This window comes from Pseudoliparis swirei, chromosome 8, assembly GCF_029220125.1.
Source record: "Pseudoliparis swirei isolate HS2019 ecotype Mariana Trench chromosome 8, NWPU_hadal_v1, whole genome shotgun sequence".
Lineage (NCBI taxonomy): Eukaryota > Metazoa > Chordata > Actinopteri > Perciformes > Liparidae > Pseudoliparis > Pseudoliparis swirei.
In genome coordinates this window covers 18,453,956-18,472,907 of record NC_079395.1, presented here as the reverse complement: position 1 = coordinate 18,472,907, position 18,952 = coordinate 18,453,956, and the positions used below count along the sequence as shown (strand labels likewise).

General features: G+C 48.5%; 3 protein-coding genes across 5 annotated transcripts; 1 reads left to right on the top strand and 2 right to left on the bottom strand.

Moving 5' to 3' along the window:
- Window positions 1-3,239: 3,239 nt before the first annotated feature.
- On the bottom strand, window positions 3,240-10,603 carry psmb5 (proteasome 20S subunit beta 5). Its single transcript, XM_056420716.1, has 3 exons — window positions 10,367-10,603; window positions 7,321-7,627; window positions 3,240-3,642 (listed from the first exon to the last, which is right to left on the bottom strand). The coding sequence occupies exons 1-3, from the start codon at window positions 10,586-10,588 to the stop codon at window positions 3,359-3,361; spliced, it is 813 nt and encodes a 270-aa protein (XP_056276691.1). The 5' UTR covers window positions 10,589-10,603; the 3' UTR covers window positions 3,240-3,358.
- Window positions 10,604-10,950: 347 nt separating this feature from the next.
- On the bottom strand, window positions 10,951-11,860 carry psmb11a (proteasome 20S subunit beta 11a; the record flags this gene model as incomplete). The annotated part of the gene is given in 2 exon segments (XM_056421655.1): window positions 10,951-11,263; window positions 11,265-11,860. Coding segments are annotated over 2 exon segments (909 nt in total), but the record flags the coding sequence as incomplete, so codon positions are not given.
- Window positions 11,861-12,816: 956 nt separating this feature from the next.
- On the top strand, window positions 12,817-18,618 carry prmt5 (protein arginine methyltransferase 5). 3 transcript variants are annotated; one of them, XM_056420715.1, is made up of 17 exons: window positions 12,817-12,983; window positions 13,326-13,444; window positions 13,965-14,050; window positions 14,202-14,336; window positions 14,417-14,529; window positions 14,636-14,685; window positions 14,800-14,963; window positions 15,343-15,504; window positions 15,597-15,674; window positions 15,903-15,961; window positions 16,232-16,354; window positions 16,913-17,088; window positions 17,290-17,493; window positions 17,588-17,698; window positions 17,776-17,840; window positions 17,937-18,116; window positions 18,424-18,618. In XM_056420715.1, the coding sequence occupies exons 1-16, from the start codon at window positions 12,886-12,888 to the stop codon at window positions 18,087-18,089; spliced, it is 1,896 nt and encodes a 631-aa protein (XP_056276690.1). In that variant the 5' UTR covers window positions 12,817-12,885; the 3' UTR covers window positions 18,090-18,116; window positions 18,424-18,618. The 3 variants fall into 3 exon arrangements, with proteins under 3 accessions (XP_056276690.1, XP_056276689.1, XP_056276687.1); XM_056420714.1 differs by having other exon boundaries at window positions 17,937-18,122; XM_056420712.1 differs by having other exon boundaries at window positions 12,819-12,983; window positions 17,937-18,618.
- The last annotated feature ends 334 nt before the right edge of the window (window positions 18,619-18,952 follow it).

The following is an 18,952-nucleotide window of genomic DNA, read 5'->3' as shown; positions in this document are numbered from 1 at the left end:
GCAGCCGCCATCGCTCTTGCTGCCACGTCTTTAGCGGCGGTCTCCCTGACCCGTCTGTTGGCCCCGGGCCCCGAGTCCGGCCCGCTGACGATGAAGCACACAGACGGGCCCCATTTATACAGCCGGGTGTCATGACAGGGGATCAACAGTGGGCCGCTCGGAGCCTCTCGGGGCGCAGTCCGCGTTAATGGTACAGGCTATCATCATCATCATCATCATCAGCAGCAGCAGCTCCTCGGCGCCTGCCGGGGAGGCCGGACGAGCAGCGACTCGGATTGGACGAAAACTCGAGGGCCGCGCCGCTTCCTTCGAGCCGGTGTCGTGTTCATCCGCGTCGCCGGATGGATCGAGGAGGAAAAATAGAAAGGAAGAAAAAAAAGGAGAGAAAAGGAGATTGCCCATGGGGAGGAGGGTGGTGGGTGGAAATAAACAAGTCAAAGGAACCGTCGTGATTAGAGGCGGCGGGAATGACAAGAGCTGTTGAAGTCACCCCCCCCTCCCTTTTCCTTTGGGGGACCACAAACAAAATGGTCTCCGCCGGCGCACGCTTTAAGGACTCGGCTGTACTGATTCTGTGACACCCGGAGCACCCTCGGGTGGACAAGAGGCCGCCATGAGGGAGTCATTACGTTGTTGTTTTGTATCGTTTGTCTGGGTGAAGCATCAACAGCCATAAACAACGACGAAAGATACTCAATCAGCAAAAGGCTGCAACCCTTGCAGTGGCTTCTTTTCTTGGGACGTATATATATTGTGTGTGTGTGTGTGTGTGTGTGTGAGAAGCGTTGTGGGGGCACCCTTAGGACTGATGTCTGGGATATAAAAGACAGTCGTCTCCCTGACAGATGGCATGATGTGGGCACGGGGATGTTATTTTATTTTCCGACGGTGTGAAAAATCCTCGCTCTGACACCTGTCGATACCTTCAAGCTGGCCTTTTTTTTCAAATTTGTCTTCCCAATTTAGGTGGGAAAAAAACAAATACAACCCCGGATACAACAGCCGCCATGAAGCCGGCACTTACCGGCAGCTGTACCCGTCGACAACCCGCAATCTCCCAAGGTCGGACTGAGGTCACGATGAGCCCAAACGTGCTGAGAAACCCGGGGCGGGGGAGGGGTATATTTTCCGATAGATTAAAACGAAATGGGGAGGAAATCAATAAAGTGCGTGAGGATTCTTCCTCTGGGGACCACGAGCACATGCGCAAAGATGGCGGCGACGCATCCAGAAGCTTTTTCACACATCGGCTGAAAAGTGACCGAGGAAGTGGATTAAAGAGCGAGGACTCTTCACGCGTCGGAGAAGTCGTCGCCTCCCTCGCTTCCAGCGAAGCGGCCTCCGACCCCGCGTCTCGCTCGAACTCTATGAATACGCCGGTTGCTTAACGAACAAGCGGAACACCAAATAGTGGATAAGAGCAGCTGAGGAGCGACGCTGCAGCCTCCTTCCCCTCAACGACCAAAAGGGATGAATATTTAACGCCGCGGCAGGAACTCCAGTTCATCCACTTTCCTGAGCGTTTCATTTAGTCAACTGGAGAAGATGTATTTTTAAATCACTCCTTTAACCCAGTAAAACGGGCAAAGTCTCCTCAAAATGGGGAGAGTGCATCCATGGTGGCTCTGCCCGTCTATTGATGCCCCTCCCCTCTCCCCTCCCTCCATTTACTAAGAGCAGCATCGCAGACGAGACTTCGCTTATTTCCATTTATCGAAAAAAAATCCCATTCCTCCTCCGCCTGCAGACCGGTCACCTGTGAAACTAGTTTTTTAAACCCTGATTTGAAGGTGCGCCGGCTTCAGATGTCCACCCGGCCCCTTCATTAGTGTTTATTCCTCGCCATTAAACCCGCTGGAGGGACGCGCGCACCGCCAGCGCAGGTCGTTACATTGTAAAACACTAATGGTGTGTTCACACCGGACGCGTCAAAATTTTGACGCGCGTCGAGATTACATGTTAAGTCAATGCAAAGCTGCGTCGAAGCTGCGTAGCTGCGTATTTTCCAGCGAGCAGCGCGTCAGACGCGTTTGAAGCAGCACGAACAGAGGGTTTGTCGCGGGGCGAACTCAGCGAACAGCGCGAACAGACGCAGCTCGTTGACGCGCGAGTTCAAATATCCCAACTCTGGCAGCAAAGACGCGTGAGTCATAGTTGCGTCAGCCAATCAGCGTTGAGCAGCTCCGCTCGTCATCGTCCTGCCGGTCGAAAAAAATGGAGGAAAAGATTATTGTCGCTGTCTGTGGGCACCCCGAACTTTACGATACAACTCTTTATGCTTACCGAAACCGGAGCTATAAAGATAAAGCGTGGAACAAGGTCGGAGAAGCCGTGGGACTACCTGGTACGTTTTGAATGTATGTATTTGCTTTTATTCTCGCTATTTGTTGTACTTTACTATCAACCAACCGCCGGCAGAGGAGATCTGCCGCTGTAGGTGGAAAAGTCTCAGAGACACGTATCAAAGAGAGAGAGAGCAGCGAGAAGCGCAGTGGGAGTGCAGCTCAGTCCACTAAAAAGTGGAAGTACGCTGCGGTCCTGTGGTTCCTCGACTCATTTATGACTCCGCCCCCGACGCGTCCGACGCGTCTGGTGTGAACACCCTTTTTTCGACGCGCGTCAAGACTGCTGCGTCAGACGCGTAGAGAATTTTTTCGACGCGTCCGGTGTGAACGCACCATAAGGGGGGGGAGGGAGGGCACAGCACTGCGCATCCGTGAGGAATTAAAGAATACATTCCCCGCCTCCAATTAAAAGCCGCGCTGCTGCTGCGTGAGGGAGGCGGGCGGCGCCACGGTTACAACTCAGGAGGCACAATTACTGAGGAGGATGCTGCTGCTGCAATTAAAGAGGCCCCGACCCCCGTTAACACACAGAGGGGCCAACGCGGGCCTCTCGGCTGAGCCTCCCGACCAACAGCTGACAAGGGGGGGGGGGACTGAAATGTAAACAGCGGGTAACGGGACTACTTCAAAGGGGATAACGAGGCATCTTGACACCTGCGGAAAAGGGGTGCAACCACAAACACACACTGCTCTTCGGGGGGGAGAACACATTTAAAAAAGGGTTTTATTGTTGAAGATAAGTTTCCCACGGCGGATATCCAAATTAGATGCGTGCCGAGCGAGCGCCGCTGTATCAAAGCGCGTCGGGCCCCTCAAACCTGACAGAGCGGCGTTAGAAACCTACAATAAGCTTCGAGCTGCAGCGACAAGTAAAGAAAGTGGAAAACTGGTTAGTTGAGTCTTTTTTTGTGGAAATTTTATTATTCACGTGACAAACCCATTTCAGAACGTCCTCAACATCGGTATAAACTCCTACGCCTCCTACTTCCTGGTCCCCGGGGTGACCTCCGGCACTACGCCGGGCCCTTGTACCGCTGGTGCAGCATGAGCACGTCCTCCTCGGAGACCCGGGTCCAGCCGTCGCTGTGCACGTGGTACAGGTTCACCTGCCCGCCGCTGTAGGCGTCGCGGTACGTGGCCTGGTAGATGGCGCGCCGGCCGAGCTCGCAGGCCTCCTCCACCGACATGTCCTGCCGCAGGCCGCTGTCGATCACCCCGTAGGCGTACATGGAGCCCGAGCCCACGGCGAACAGGTCGCCGCACACCCGGTTGCCCTCGGAGTCGACGTAGTACAGGCCTGGGGACGGAGGACAAGAAGACAGGTCAGGGGGGGGGAGGAGGAGTAGGAGGTCGTCAAGGGAACAGCGTCCTTCCTTCTCCTGGCTTTGTCTGGGAAAGCTGAGACGAGGTACATCCAACACACACACACACAGAAAACACACATCCTCAAGCTGGAGAGAGAATATGAACAGCTGCAACCTCTCCAAATGAAGTAAGGCCGGCAGATATGAACAGCTGCATCCCCTTCAAGTGAAAACGAAGCCGGCCGGGGGAACCTGCTGACGAGGCACGGGCCACATCGCCATCACCGCCCCCCCGGCCCAGGTGGGCGGGGGGGGCTGCTTCGGGTCTTATTGATCCCTTGCAAACACGCCAAAAATTAACTATCGACCAGCAACCCGAGCCACACAGGTAACGGCACCTCATGAGGAAAGACAGAGGAGAGGAGGAGGGGGGGGGGGGGGCTGACGTCTCGTAGACATCAGGCTAACTCAAACCCAGACGTCCGTGACCTTTGGGCCTGATGGCCACACCTGAATGACACACGCTCGCGCTCCCCCCCCCCCCGACCAGCAACGCCCCAACGGACCGCTTGCCATGACACACTCCCGGGGGTCCGATCCCCGAGTGGCGCGGGTGACGCGCCAGCGCCAGCCTGCGAGCTCGCCCACGGCCGTCTCGACGCAGATGGTGAGAAGACAGCTCGCGGAAAAGAATAAAAAAGGCATGTTTTTCACGGCGCTCTCACAACAGCGAGAAAAAGAAAACGCTGTGAAAATTATACTCGCGCATATGAAATGGCCCGATATCCACGGCGTCGCTCATCTCACACTTAAAAACACTCCAAAATGCCCTCAGATTTAAACTAGTGACAGTCTATTAGGGATAGCGAGCCACTTGCTTTTCTGTGTGTGCGTATGCGTGTGTGTGTGTGGGGGGGGGGGGGGGGGGCACTGCCATTGCTTTCAACTGGCAAATTGCAGCTTCCTGAGCCCGTCGTTAGCTTGCCACGATAATCGTCCCGTGCCGTCTATGTTTGGGGGCAATTTGCCATCCGGAGGCCGTCCTCCGAGTCTGTTCCTCTTGAAGAACTGCGAGGGACTCGTTAAACACATAATAGGCCGGGCGCCGAGGGGTTGTAAAGGCGGCCTCCGGCGCCGAGTGGCGCGGTTGACGGAGGTGGATGAGGACTCTTCAGGAGGTCCAAGTATAGATGCAGCGCGGCACCAGAAAACACTCCGCACATCCGTTTCCTTTCCAAAAAACACACCTGGGTCTTTATAGACTTCAATGGACTCAAACGCTGACGTGGAAAAGCACGCCGGCGGAGACGAGTGCCCAGAAGCGCCCGAAAAAAATGATTAAAAGCCCCACTTAAAGCGGACGCTCGTATGTCGGAGCGCTGCGGCCAGCAGAGACGCCTTCCACTCCGTGGACCGACAGGTGCCGAGGCAGCCGGTCGGACTGACGGCGTTTAGAGGGCGGCGGGAAGCCGGCCAGCATCCAACGGGTCGGTGTCCGCCCTGCTACGACAAGTCACCGCTGGACCAGAAGAGGAAAAAGCAGCTGTTGAACAGGCGGGGAGGGAAAAAAATGACATCACTCTCCTGGGAATGGCGGTGAAACTGACACACGGTCTTCTCTGACGAGGTCTCACATCATGCACCATCTTTTTTTCTCTCTCTCTTTCTCTCTCAGGGGGGGCTGCATCCCATCTAATCACACGTCACCTTCTTGAAGGCTCTTTGTGTCCTTGTCGGGGGGGCTACGCGAGAACACAGACCGTCGAAAAGCCGAGTTATCGAGCATCGACTGTCCTCTGATTACAAGTGTCGTAACGTTTGATGTTGCAGAGACGTCTTTGAAGAGCTCCTCTGCGCGGCTTTTATCCGATTTATTTCGCGTCAGCTTGAGACGCTCCGCCGAGGGAATAAATGCTCTCGACACGATTGCAGTCGGCTAATGAGCTTCACACCTAATCGAGATTGATTTCATTTACATGACATTTACCTCTCCATTCAGTCATAGGCATTGTGTGTGTGTGTGTGTGTGGGGGGGGGCTCCTATTGAACTTATACAGGGATCATTATTTCCTCAATTGATTGTCTGGGACTCGGCGCGTGTCAGTTGTGTTTGTTGGCACGCGGGAGGGAAGACATTGTTCACGCCGCTCCCTCGGCTCCCCGGACAAAGGCGGCATCGATTGCGGCGGGTGTTCCGGCGTTACACGTGCGCCCCGATTGTCGGGGGGCTGAGACCCGGCGTCCATCATAGCGCCGCGATCTCGCCGGCTTCATTGATTTCCCATTACCGTGTCAGTGCGGCGGCCTCTTTAAGCACACCTCCTGTGATGTACGGCCTCGCACTGTGTGGCGTCCGAAAAGCCCCCCCCCCCCTGAGGAGCGGCGCACGCGAGAGGCCGCAGCGCCATCTAGCGGGGAGGTCCAGGTACTACACGGGCTTGTGAAACACAAATTATAAAAAATTTACGGCTTGAGAAAGTCCTTAAAATGATCAAATGATTAGGTGTGGAGAGTCTGTTTTATACATCTATAAAGATTAACTGCTTATCCTGCATTGCAAGAAAAGAGCTTCATTTCATTTTTCATCCTGAACTGCTCACCACTCAAGTTTAACCTCCGTTTTGGGCAGCAAATGAATGCAATTAATAATTTATTTTAAAGGCTAAAGCATATGGCCGGTCTTTCATGATTAAAACTGCTGATACCGCATTTAAAGTTAAATATTTTTGCTCACTTCACAAGCTGCAAATCTAAAATAATTAGGCAAGCTCACAAGCCGAGAGTGGGTAGTTAATGTGTGCTATGATAAGTGTGTCAACGCCCTGAATTTGTGACAATAAAGTTGGTTTTAACTCTAAACCCCCTGATTGAAAGTCGGACTTACTGACCCACTGTCGTCCTATCTTTTGATAACTTTATTCACTATTTTTTCAATCAAATATTGCACATATTCGATGTGAGGATTTATTGCTTTCCTCTTTTAATTAAATAAAATACACATCTTTTGGTTTTGGACTGTTTTTAGACGTCACCATGTGATGTAGGAGATTGTTTATTACCTTCGCATTGAAAATGCTGAAGGTTATGTTTTGATCTCCGTGTATTTATTTATTTATTTGTATGCGTGTTACTCGCATAACACATAAAGTATTAAACCGAATAGCATGAAATTTGGTGGGATGATTGGTTATTATCCAGGGACCATTTGATTAGATTTTGGGATCAATCGGGTCAAAGGTCAAGGTCATGAAAAGGTCAAAATCTTCTTTTTACCATAGCGCGGTCAATTTCTATCCAATTGGCATGCAACTAATGCAAACATGTTCATAAATCAATGCCCAATCTTGTGTTATGCGAAGGTGCCCGTTCTAGTTTACAACTGTTTTTCTGAAAGTCCAATTGATACCCATAAAATAACTTGCTTATTTGTTGCAACTAATTAATCTCAAAAGTATTTGGTTTCAATTTCAGTTTTAAATACGAAGTTTAATTTCATTACATTGCAGACCTCAGCTTTCCGTCAACAGCAACAACAAAAATTCTCATTTATTATTCTTGGGATTCCCTTTTGGAAAATGTTGCCGTGTGAATCGATGAGACAACCCATATCGACGTTACACAAGCAGAAATCAATCTCCGTGTGTGTCGTACGCAGCGGCCGGCGTGTTTACCTGGCCCTCTCTTGTCCCAGCCGCACACCATGGTTCCCATGCTGAGCCCCATGCCCTTGTACTGGTACACCATGTTGGCCAGCAGCTTGGAGGCCGCCGCCACCGAGATGCGCTCCTTGTTGCGCAGCTCGTAGATGCGGCACTGGCGGGCCAGCAGGCGCTCCCAGAAGCTGCAGTCGGCGGCTCCTCCGGCCATGGTGCCCAGCAGGTAGGGGTTGATCTCGATCACCTTCTTCACCGTCTGCGAGGCGATGTAGTTGCCCGCTGTGGCCCGGGAGTCCACCGCCACGATGACGCCATGCTGGAACTGAGAGGCAACGGCGGGAGAGGAAACGCATTAATGGAGCAAATAGACAGCGGGGGGGGGGGGGGGGGGGGGTCAGTGATCAGTGTACAGTTTAATTACCTCTTAGCGGCCGTCTATTTCTGTGTGGACGAAGCAGAAGCGTGCCGCTGCTCTACGACTGTGCGAGAAGACGGGATGAACGGCTAAGCTCTGCCAGAAAGCTGCTGGATAAGGAGGAGGACCTTTGCCCTCCCCTCTAAAACCTCCATCAGCGAAGTGGCAGTAACAACAGCTGTAGAGCACGAGAGTGAAGACAACAGCTTCGGCCAGCCAGAGGAACACGTCTGCTGGCGAGGTTTTCATCTACCGCCCACCCCTCTTCCACTCAGGGATTAAGGGATAAAGTTGAGGGTGATTTTATCTTTTCTTTTCATCAACAAATCCCCTGAAGAGACCAAAACCAACCGCAGGGAGTTGTTTGAGTATTTAGAGGGCTTTGAACGCCTGACAGAGTGAGAGGGGAAAGCTGGCCGTTTGCTCTGTAATAACGGCATCCGTCAGCCGAAGTGTGGCTCTTTTATGTGTTTTTAATAGGTTTTTCAGACAACGATGGTGTTCCTAGGCACAGAGGCAGAACTTATTTCAGACTATTATCTTGTTAGTAGCAAGACTTCATTGATGGACTCAGTATTTTCACAGGACTTGTTGACAATTACAAAATAATAGTGTCCTTATTCTGCCCGTGGTAGTGCATCTGGACTCACTCTAATCCTCTTTTAAGCCGTTTTAACTCTTTGTAGCATAAATGGGCAGTGTGCCTTGAACTTAAAGAATAGGTAAATACATTCCATCTTTTTTTTAACATTCATTTTACTTTAGCGGATCATTCTTTGCTCTTAACTGCTACTGAGCTTACTTAGAATAATGTGTTTTGTTGTTTCTGTTAATGAGATAAACGGGTCTATTAAAGCGGTGCATCGCTTTTATGAGGCAGTTTTAAAGCAAATGGTTTTTTTAACCTACATTTTCCAAGTTTGATGATTTCATGGAGACCAAACATTCAATATTTTGCAATATGAATATTATGACTCCTGAAATAATATTTAGATCATCCGATTATGAAACATCTGCCTTGAAGTGAACAACATGTACAGGAAGCATACGATAGCATAATAAAATAAACAAATCATGCATGTGAATTAAGTTTTTAATTAAATCCACCTTTTCCATGTGTGAAATTTAAAAAAAATGCCAAGGCATATCATCAGTATTTTTCACATATTTTTTTTTTATTTGAAAGAAAAATATCTCGAATGCCAAATCGAAGATGTACAAAAAACATCCGGCTAACTGTCTTTGAAAGCCTCAGTTCTCTTTGAACATTTGAGATAATCATAACTTGTTCCTTCATGCCTACTCCTCTCATATGAACCATGCATGTCATATGCATTGAATGTATTGTAACTCTTACAATGTTCACTCCTTACACATGACATTGCACTGCTGTCCATCCGGGGAGAGGGATCCTCTGTTGCTCTCACTCAGGTTTCTTCCCTTTTTTGGGGGAGATTTTTTCCTGATATGAAGTCCCGGGACAGCGGATGTCGTGTGAGTACAGATTTTAAAACACTCTACAGAAAATGTGTAATTTTGGGCTATACATTGAATGTGTTCAACTTGAATATAATAAGACTTTAACTCTTATTTAAAATATTTAACCATTAATACACAATACAGAAAGGCAGTACTTGTACTACAAGTAGATGACAACATTATGTAAATCACAAGTTGAGTTCATGCTTATATTATTGTGTTGAAAGTGTTAAACATGAGCATGAGCCGTGTGTGGATGCTGCCGTCCACACACCTGTCATCTCCATGCAGGTGCACATGAAGCCAGAGGTTAACAAAAAGCTGTCAACGCCTCTTTGTCACAGTTAATTGATTAATAAAATAATGTCATGCACGTGTCAAAGGCATACAGAGCCTGTCTTACGACCAGCGGACTGCTTCTCACGCCAGAGCCATTCAACACAGAATCAAAACTGAAAACATCTTTTCCGACTATATCTGGATTAAAACACAGATTAGCACTTCAGTGGCACTTAAACAGCTCTTATAATGGTACTTTTGTAGTTCGACTATGTTGAGGAAATGTTACTTTCTGTATTCTTGTTGTTCTTAGTTTGTACTCTAGGTTGATGCACTTATTGTAAGTCGCTTTGGATAAAACAGGGTTCTTACACATTTTGACCAATGGATTTTCATGACTTTAAATAAAATTTCCATGACCAAACTGAAATCTCGGTATAAACATGAACCATTTAGAAAAGTGTGCGTATTAAGAGCATAAACCGGCTTATATTTTGAGCGTCTTTCTTAAAAATGTGTTTGAATTATTTCAAACTCGGCGTAAATGAATATGTGAATATAACACATTTCCATGACTTTTCTAAAACTTTTATGATTTAAGTTTTTTCCATGACCTGGAAATGACCATTTTAAAATTCCATGACGTTTCCAGGTTTTCCATGACCGTACGAACCCTGAAAAGCGTCTGCTAAATGACATGTAATGTAACACAATGACGAAGGTAACGTGAACATCCGGTTGGTGGCTAAGCTAGCATGCTAGCGGTGGACATGTATCGGTGTGTAATCTCTCGGGACTGCAGTGTGGACTCCGAAACACTTTATCAAACACCTTGACAACTATTACAGTCCGTCCGCTCAAGAACAGCAGCCGCTCCAGTCGACTCACTTTAAACGCCAAGGTGGTGGTTCCGTGCAGCAGCTCTATTTTCCTCTCGACGTCATCGTCCTCGCTGCTCAGGTGGTTCCTAACGGAGAAACTGAGCCCGTCTCCCGGCGTGGCGTCGAAGCCCAGGCCGCTCTGTCCGGGCGCGCAGCCGAAGCCGAGAGGTTGACAATTATCAAAAGAAAATTTCGCACAATCACTGTTCAACACACTAGCCAGAGCCATCTTTGAAATGTGTCTGATGAGGAAGCCACTTCCGCCGGGAGAGGGAGCGTACGGTTATCGGGTCGAGGTCGCAAGGAACCACAGCGCCCCCTGCGGGTGGGGCGGACCGCAGATGTACTGCAGGGATAAAAAAGGTAAATAGAAAGCTGTGTGGATTGTACAAACACCTTGATAAACAAAAGCAACATCTTAAAGCCTACAACCGTATTACACGACTTATAGTACATATTTGTGGACCTAAAAAAGCGCGATAGAAGTCTAAATTATTATTATTATTATAGCTAAACTCTGAGGAAAAGGACATACTTCTAAACTTGACCACCGACCACCACCTGAACCACCAATGTTCTGCTTCCACCATCTTATGTGGTCACTCTTTTATTTTCCTCTGCTATCTTCTCCCTCCTCTTCATGTTTCTGTAAAATTACTCTCTCAGGTCTTCTCTCGTTCTTTGGCTCCACCCCTGGGCTGTGATGTAGAAGTGGTCCACGCTGTTTCCCGAGTAGGCGTCCCTGTGAGTGGCTCTGAACACAGCTTCTCGTGCCAAGGAGAAGGCCTCTTCTTTGCTAATTCCCCACCTCAGTCCTCCATTCAGGACTCCGTAAGCATAAGGAGAGCCTGAGTCCGCGGTAAAGACGTTCCCCTGCAGTCGGGCGCCATCACTGCACACATATCAGCTTTGGGCCACTGTTCTGGGATGCAGAATGGGCTGTTGCAAGGACATCTTGGCTACTGACAACAGCCGAGGAGCCATCATTCATAATCAAGTATGGGTCCTCTGACCTCATCGCACAGTCGGCGTTACCTGCCTCCTTATCCCAGCCACACAGTGTGAGAGCCACACACAATTCAGTCCCTTTAAAGGGGTGCAGCAGGAAAGAGAGGAGCTTGACAGTGCCGAATATGGAAAGGCGGTACAGTCGGATCTCTCTGGCCAAAATTCGCTCCCACTGCATGCAGTCCGATGCGCTCCCAGAGGAGGTGACCACTAAGTGGGAGTGAATCGGGGTGATCTTGTGAACGGCTGGACAGGCGACAAGTCCCCCAGCACTGGCCCATGTGTCTGCAGCTGCAATGACCCCACCTTGGAAGATGAACCCCAAGGTTGTTGTTCCATGAGACAGAGGGAAGGGCCTGCGAACCGTCGCTGAGTGGTTGGCTTGTCGCTGCCGGTGGAAAGGGAGAGGGTTTGGCAAAGTTTCATTCAGAACGTCAGTGGGATTCCCCAATTTTTTCCAGATGTTTTCAGTCTCCTCGATCCATAACTGCAAAAGTCAGTTATGTGAAAAGATGCATCCGTATCTTTGGAATGGGAGGCAGGAGCATCTCTGAAGCCACAGATATCTTCCAAAGCCATGATGAAGCGGATACAGAGAGATCTCTTGTTCAGAAATTCAGAGTGTTTTTCCCAACGATTGTCAGGGAAAAGGTCATCATTAAACACAGATTAAACCAAAGTCTGTCTTTCAGAAAACTGGTAAAACAACATTCTTAAACTGATGAATCCCACTAGTGACTGCTTCCACCAAGTCTCACTCCTCCAGTCTGAAAGACCAACGTTTGAACCCTATTATAAACCTCCCAAATATGACACCTTGCACAGAAACACACGCCAGAACCATTTGAGTTGACATAAGTGATATTTCATCCAACCTGCTGTGAAAATAATATCCAGAGAAGCCCTTTTCTGGAAAACCTCTGTGTTTTGCCAAGTGACAGAGTAATCTTTCTGGATTTGTGCATACATAGGCTACAAGTTCATACATCTTCTTTAAAAATACATTTTCACTTTGTTGTTACAACAAAGCAGCAACTACCAACAGCAGGATCTTGTGACACACTTCCTTTCTGTACTGGAGCTATCTCTAGTACAAGGCCCGGAGATCTATAATTTAGTTCTAGGAACTGGAATAGGCCACGGCCAAATAACAAATCATCTGATTGAATCAATAGCTGTATGAAATGATTCTGACAATAGATTTTAATGTATTGTACTTTCACTTGTTTAAAAAAAATGAGTGAATAACTCTGGAAGATGTTTCTAAAACATTGTTTACGCGAAAGCTTTGATGTGAAACATGAACTGTTGAGTTCAACGTCCACACGCCGAAGACTTCGCAGTTATCGCGGTAATTGGCGACACATGCAACTGCAGTACATACGACGCCATTTTGTGTCTACGTCATCTCGCAACGTACCGAGCACGTCAGCCCTTGCGGATCCAAGATGGCGTCCGTTTCCTCGTAAACCAGTGCTCCGGGACGGGCCCAGTCATTCCATTCAGTCGGCTGAAACCATGGCGTCTGGCAGCACGGGGAGCAGGGTATCCTGCGGGAGAGACTTGAACTGCGTGCCGGAGGTAGCCGACACTTTGGCCGCGGTCGCCAAACTCGGGTGAGGATACTGCTGCACTCCGCGAGGTCTCTGTGTTTTTTGGGGCGTAAAAGTGAGCTTACGAGAGCGGCGCGCTGGTTTGCTAGCACAGTCCCGTTTGCTAGCACAGAGTCCCGTTTGCTAGCATGATGCCAGTGCGCGAGGCTAATAACCAGCACGTGCGCCACCACAACGATGCGTGATACCGGTATGAAGTGTTTATTTTACTCGCGCAGGCTGTTCTGGTTGTATTGTGTGAGCTGGCTGGGGAGTAAGTGAAGTGAACCGTTATGTTAGATTGTGCTTCACCCCCCGCGTGACATTTTGAATGATATCGCTGCTGTGTCTTTCTCCGGTGCGCAGGTTTGACTTCCTGTGCATGCCCCTGTTCCACGAGCGGTTCAGGAGGGAGTTCGAGTTGGCGCCCGCTAGCTCCCGGTCCGGCGCGCACACCCGATCAGACCTGCTGCTGTGTGGAAGAGGTTGGTGTCAGATCATGGAGCTTTTATTCTCTGTAAATAAGGGAACTGCACCCCCGGCTGCTGCTACAGGCCCCCGATAGATGGTTGACTTATGTTGGTCGAAGCAGGGGTTCAATTACTTCTTTTTTTATATTACAGTTTTAATTGAGAATTTTATAAAACAAGAACCACACAGCTGGGAAATGTAAATATATGAGCAAACAATCAACTACACTTATGTTTAAACACAGCTAAAAAAGGTACTACAGATACTGAAACACTAACTTATAAGAGATGATGTTGTATGACATAACTTGAGATGCAAATATCATTCAATTCTAGTATACTGTTAAATATCTGTGGTGAAATTTCCTTTTTTTAGAATTTGTCTGTAGCATCACTAACCCCCCTCAAAAAAAATGTAGTGAAAATGTATTTTTCAGCCTTTATTTGCAAAACATGATGCTCAACTCGACTGATAAACTGTTATAATAAATCAGTTAATGCCCTATTTTCCAACTATCCATTGTGCTTTGTCTAGATTGGAATACTCTTATTGTTGGGAAGCTCTCTCAATGGATCGACGCAGATTCAGAGATCGAGTCCGAGCGCCGAAACTCGGAGGCTGTAAGTTCCTCAACCTTGAGTATTTCTTTGATGTACTTGAGGATGTTGATACAAAAAGTGTTTTGCTCTCCAGATTTGATGGCGTGAGTCCTGTGAACCTCTGAATCTGTCTCCTCGCCCGTTCTTCTTTCCCCTTTTTGTTTCCGTCCAGGCTCTGGTACAGGAGCTAAACTTCTCGGCCTACCTGGGTCTGCCCGTCTTCATGATCCCTCTGAAGGGCGCTCACTGTGCCAATCTAGCCCGTATGCTGCTGAACCACATCCACACTGGACACCACACCTCGAATGTAAGACTGATCCCAAAGCAAACGCGATGCGCACTAGTAGATTGGCTTTAAAAATCCGCTAACTGTTGTCGTCCGATCAGTTCTGGATACGTGTCCCGCTGATGGCGTCGGATGACATGCGGGAAGATCTAATCGAGAACGAACCGGTCACCGGCGTCGATGACACGAGCGTTGAAGAGAAGACCTGGAGCTGGTTAGTCCGCTTCCTGAGCAGACGAGTGCAGTCTGCATGCTCAAACAGCTGCTATGGATTTCCTCTAAAACTGTCTCGTTTTGTTTGCTTCCCTCTCTCCCTTTAGGTGGCACTCATTCAGAACCCTGTGTGACTACAACAAGAGGGTCTGTCTCGGTGAGAGAGGGAGCGCGCCGTGAAGCACCGGCCTGGGGCAAAGTCTCTGCATTAAGACGAAACGCTTATGGTTATGTCTCCTCCTGAAGATGCGTGTTTTCTTTATTCCTGAAGCTATTGAAGTCGGAGCAGACATGCCGTCAGAGGCGGTGATCGATAAGTGGCTCGGGGAGCCGATCAAAGCGGCCATACTTCCCACCAGCATCTTCCTCACTAATAAGAAGGGCTTCCCCGTTCTGTCCAAAGCACATCAGCGACTCATCTTCAGTCTTTTCAAGGTACGATTTCACAGCTTCAACGGAAATAATAAAAAAGGAAACAGTGTTTTTTAATTTTTTATTAACCCTCCTGATATTTTCACATTTATATTTCATATTTTACCCTCGGGGTCAATTTCACCACAGCAATTAAAACCTCCAGAAAATTATTAGAATTAATATTGTTTCCCAAGTTTAAGTGTGAGGTACTTTGTTTGTTTGTTGACTACCTAAATAGCCCTTTAAATATATAAAAAAAAGTTGATATTTCTTATATGTTTGACAGTGAAAAACAGCCTGGGATCAAATTGACCCCAAAGAACACCGACGTTAAACATTGAATGGGTTCAAATTGACCCGAAAGGTAACAGCCGGGTTAAACAATCTGTCTTTTTCTCAGCTGGAGGCCCAGTTCGTCTTCACGGGCACCACGCGCCACACAGAGAAGAGCTTCCAGTCCTACCTGCAGTACCTGGAATACCTCAACCAGAACCGGCCCGCGCCCAATTCTTACGAGCTCTTCGCCAAGGGCTACGAGGACTACCTGCAGTCTCCCCTCCAGGTAAGGACGTGCCCATCAGGTTGACACAAATCCAGAAAATACTTTAGACTTTTTTAAGCGATGAAGATTAAGGTGTGTTTTCTTTTCTTCAGCCCCTCATGGACAATCTGGAGTCTCAGACATACGAAGTGTTTGAGAAGGATCCTATTAAATATTCACAGTACCAACAGGTAAGACCATCAAACCAGACATGTCTTTTGTGGTATGTCTTGTGAATTGTAGGTATTCACGGAGAGCATGTGCAGCTTCACGGGTGTGTTTCATTCAGAGAGCTCTCCAGTCAGCGTGTGCATCGGTAACCGAAGGGAGAGCTGGTACTGACGGGACCGATTGCCACTTGTGTAGTGCTCTCACAGCATCCACATATTGATCCACCTGTGTTGTCCTTGTGTCTACAGGCTGTATATAAATGTCTACTTGACAGAGTTCCTCAAGAGCAGAAGGACACAAACGTCCAGTGAGTATCTGTCCCCAAATTAAACATCAGCAACCCGACAACACTAATAATTTGTATTTGTTTGACCTGGCAGTGCACAGCTCCTTAGATATACCATAATTAGATATCTGCTCATTTACAACTGTTAGTTCCTGGGCAGTGAACAAAGTCGCATGAAACACACACACTGAATTTGAAGCCGGTCCGCCTGCAGCTTGTTTTGGTGTTGAGCTCCATTAGTTTGTTGCTTGTTTTTTTGGAGAAGACTGAAACGATGTCTCATTGTCGCAGGGTGTTGATGGTGTTGGGAGCCGGTCGGGGGCCCCTGGTCAATGCGTCCCTGCGTGCTGCCAGACAGGCCGACAGGAAGCTGAAGGTGTACGCGGTGGAGAAGAATCCCAACGCTGTAATCACGTGAGTGGAATACATGTCGACGTTTTAACTTTTCATCATACGGACGCGTCCTGTCCCCTCTAACTGTGAAAGTAGGGCGTCTTCATGTAAATCATGAAACGCCCCTCTGATCTTACCTCGCACGCGGTTCAATGTTTATACACTTTGAATAAACCGCAGCGGTGGAAATGATATCTGCTGAAGTGTAGTTCACTGCGACCTGAATGTGTGTTTTCATGAGCTGAGTTTGTGATTCGGGGCTCCTGGCAAACGCCGTCTTTCTTTTCACCCTTCCTCCTAGCTTGGAATGTGGGTATTGGCAGTGGTAGAAGTCCTCAAAATATCAAGTGAAACTGTTAATACCGCGCAGTAAAAGTGCTGCGCAGAATGAATGAGGCATTATCGGAACTACATTCCACGATCATTTGTGTTTGGTTAAAGAAGCATTTTAAAAATCATTCGGCCCGTTCCGAGGCATGTTGTCCACGGGCGCTGCACCAGGTGCAGGTGGATGCATAGAGCCCAGAAATGTAGAATGCCTCAAACAAACAATCTACTAACCTCTCTACTGGTTTTCAGGCTGGAGAATTGGCGCTTTGAGGAGTGGGGCGATCAGGTGACGGTGGTGTCGTGTGACATGCGCGACTGGGCGGCACCCGAGAAGGCCGACATCATCGTCAGCGAGCTGCTGGGGTCGTTCGGTGACAACGAACTCTCCCCCGAGTGCTTGGATGGAGCGCAGCACTTCCTCAAAGGTATTTGAGTTGTTGTGGTCTTTGTCCCCCCCCCCTTTTTTTTATTTATTTACTGAAGTACCGACTAAAAATGAAGAAGTGAAGTCATTGAATGCAGGTCATCTGCCACATCAACCGCAAGGAAAGTGTTTGTCCTCCTCTATTATCCTTTCACGCCTCGCCGCGTCTCAAAGCACTTTCTCTCTCCCTCGTCCTCCTCAGATGACGGAGTGAGCATCCCCTCTTCCTACACGTCCTTCCTGGCTCCCCTGTCCTCCTCCAAGCTCTACAACGAGGTGCGGGGGTGCCGGGAGCGCGACAAGGACCCGGAGAGCCACTTTGAGACGCCCTACGTGGTGCGCCTCCATAACTTCCACCAGTTGGCGGAGCCCAAAGCGTGCTTCACCTTCAAACACCCCACGACAGGTAGGCGCCGGCGCACTCGACTCGTGGCAAGAAAGAAATCCACGTTGTTGCGTTGTGAATATGTTGACGACTCTTTCGCTGCGGCGTCTTTCAGATATGAACAACAACCGGTACCAGTGCCTCCGATTCTCAGTGGGCTGTAACACCGTGCTGCACGGTTTTGCCGGCTACTTTGAGACCACTCTGTACAAAGACGTCACACTCAGTAAGTCGTCTTCATTAAAATGGAGTTGTGTTTTGCTAAGATTATATCTAAATGTTTATACTGTGTGTGTGTAACAGGTATAAAACCGGCCACGCATTCACCTGGAATGTTCTCTTGGTTCCCCATCCTCTTCCCCCTCAAAGTGAGTCACAAAGACAAACACCATCTCAATATGAACAGCGCATATACTTTGAATGTGCATATCAATATACCCAATGTTTCTTCTTCGTCCCCATAGCAACCCATCTCCATATCCCGGAACGAGGACGTCGCAGTGCGCTTCTGGCGCTGCAACAACGGGAAGAAGGTGTGGTACGAATGGGCCGTGACCGAGCCCTCCTGCTCCGCCATCCACAACCCAGCAGGACGCTCCTACACCATCGGCCTGTGATGATGACATCAACACACACACACGCAGGTTTCTGTAAGACTTGGTCGCAGTCTAATTGTCCCGGCTCTCATTTTTTATACGTACACAACATTAAAACCCGGACATGTGATGTAAAACACCTAAAGTGCAGTCTGGGTTTTAAAGACGGCAAAAGAAAAGAGTTGATTGGATGAACCATGTTTTTCATTGAGTGTTTTTGAGACGTCTGTTGAAGCGGGCGTGGACCATCACCTGTACACAAAGTGTATTGTTGCTGTGAGATTGGCTCATTCAGATCAAACACCTCGTCACTGGTTTATGGTCAGTCCTCCCCACCCCCCTCTGGTCTCAACAGGTGTTGCCGACACACTCGCCAAAGGAACCTTTGCCTTATCGAACACAAACACCACACCGATACCTGCGTACTTCCCCGTACATGAGGGTCGGAGGAAGGTTATGCCTTCAGGTCCCATACATGCTGTGTTTGGGGCTGTCTCTTACTCTTTTTGTTTGTTTGAACCATGTCAATAAAAACAACACTTATGTACTTCTTGGGCTCTGAACTTTGTGTTTCTTTGCTCTGCGAGTTAGTGGGATCATATTGTAACTCATTTAAATGTCTCGAGCAACGTTTTGTTGTCTTTAATGAGACGGCAGGCTCAGCAGGGAGGACGGCAATCTGTTGGCCCACAAGCAAACAATAGATTCATGGAGAGCTGGCAGGTGTACGGTTTCATTTGAATAGTTTATCTTTTAGTGTAAATGAGCTGTTTCCCTCATTAGCAGAGGTTTAGACACACACACACCTGTCAGATGTAACAAAGCTGAGTCATCAGCTAGAAACCAGTTATGCAGAAAGTGTTTGTTTTGTATTTATGCAACTG

Excerpts from the sequence above, each read along its gene's own strand:
- psmb5 (XM_056420716.1), bottom strand. The coding sequence starts at position 10,588 with ATGGCTCTGGCTAGTGTGTTGAACAGTGATTGTGCGAAATTTTCTTTT. Across the intron at positions 7,628-10,366 it reads CCACCACCTTGGCGTTTAAA|TTCCAGCATGGCGTCATCGT; the intron begins GTGAGTCGACTG and ends GTTGCCTCTCAG. Across the intron at positions 3,643-7,320 it reads CTGGGACAAGAGAGGGCCAG|GCCTGTACTACGTCGACTCC; the intron begins GTAAACACGCCG and ends CTCCGTCCCCAG.
- prmt5 (XM_056420715.1), top strand. The coding sequence starts at position 12,886 with ATGGCGTCTGGCAGCACGGGGAGCAGGGTATCCTGCGGGAGAGACTTG. Across the intron at positions 14,530-14,635 it reads GAAGAGAAGACCTGGAGCTG|GTGGCACTCATTCAGAACCC; the intron begins GTTAGTCCGCTT and ends CTCTCCCTTTAG. Across the intron at positions 16,355-16,912 it reads AATCCCAACGCTGTAATCAC|GCTGGAGAATTGGCGCTTTG; the intron begins GTGAGTGGAATA and ends ACTGGTTTTCAG.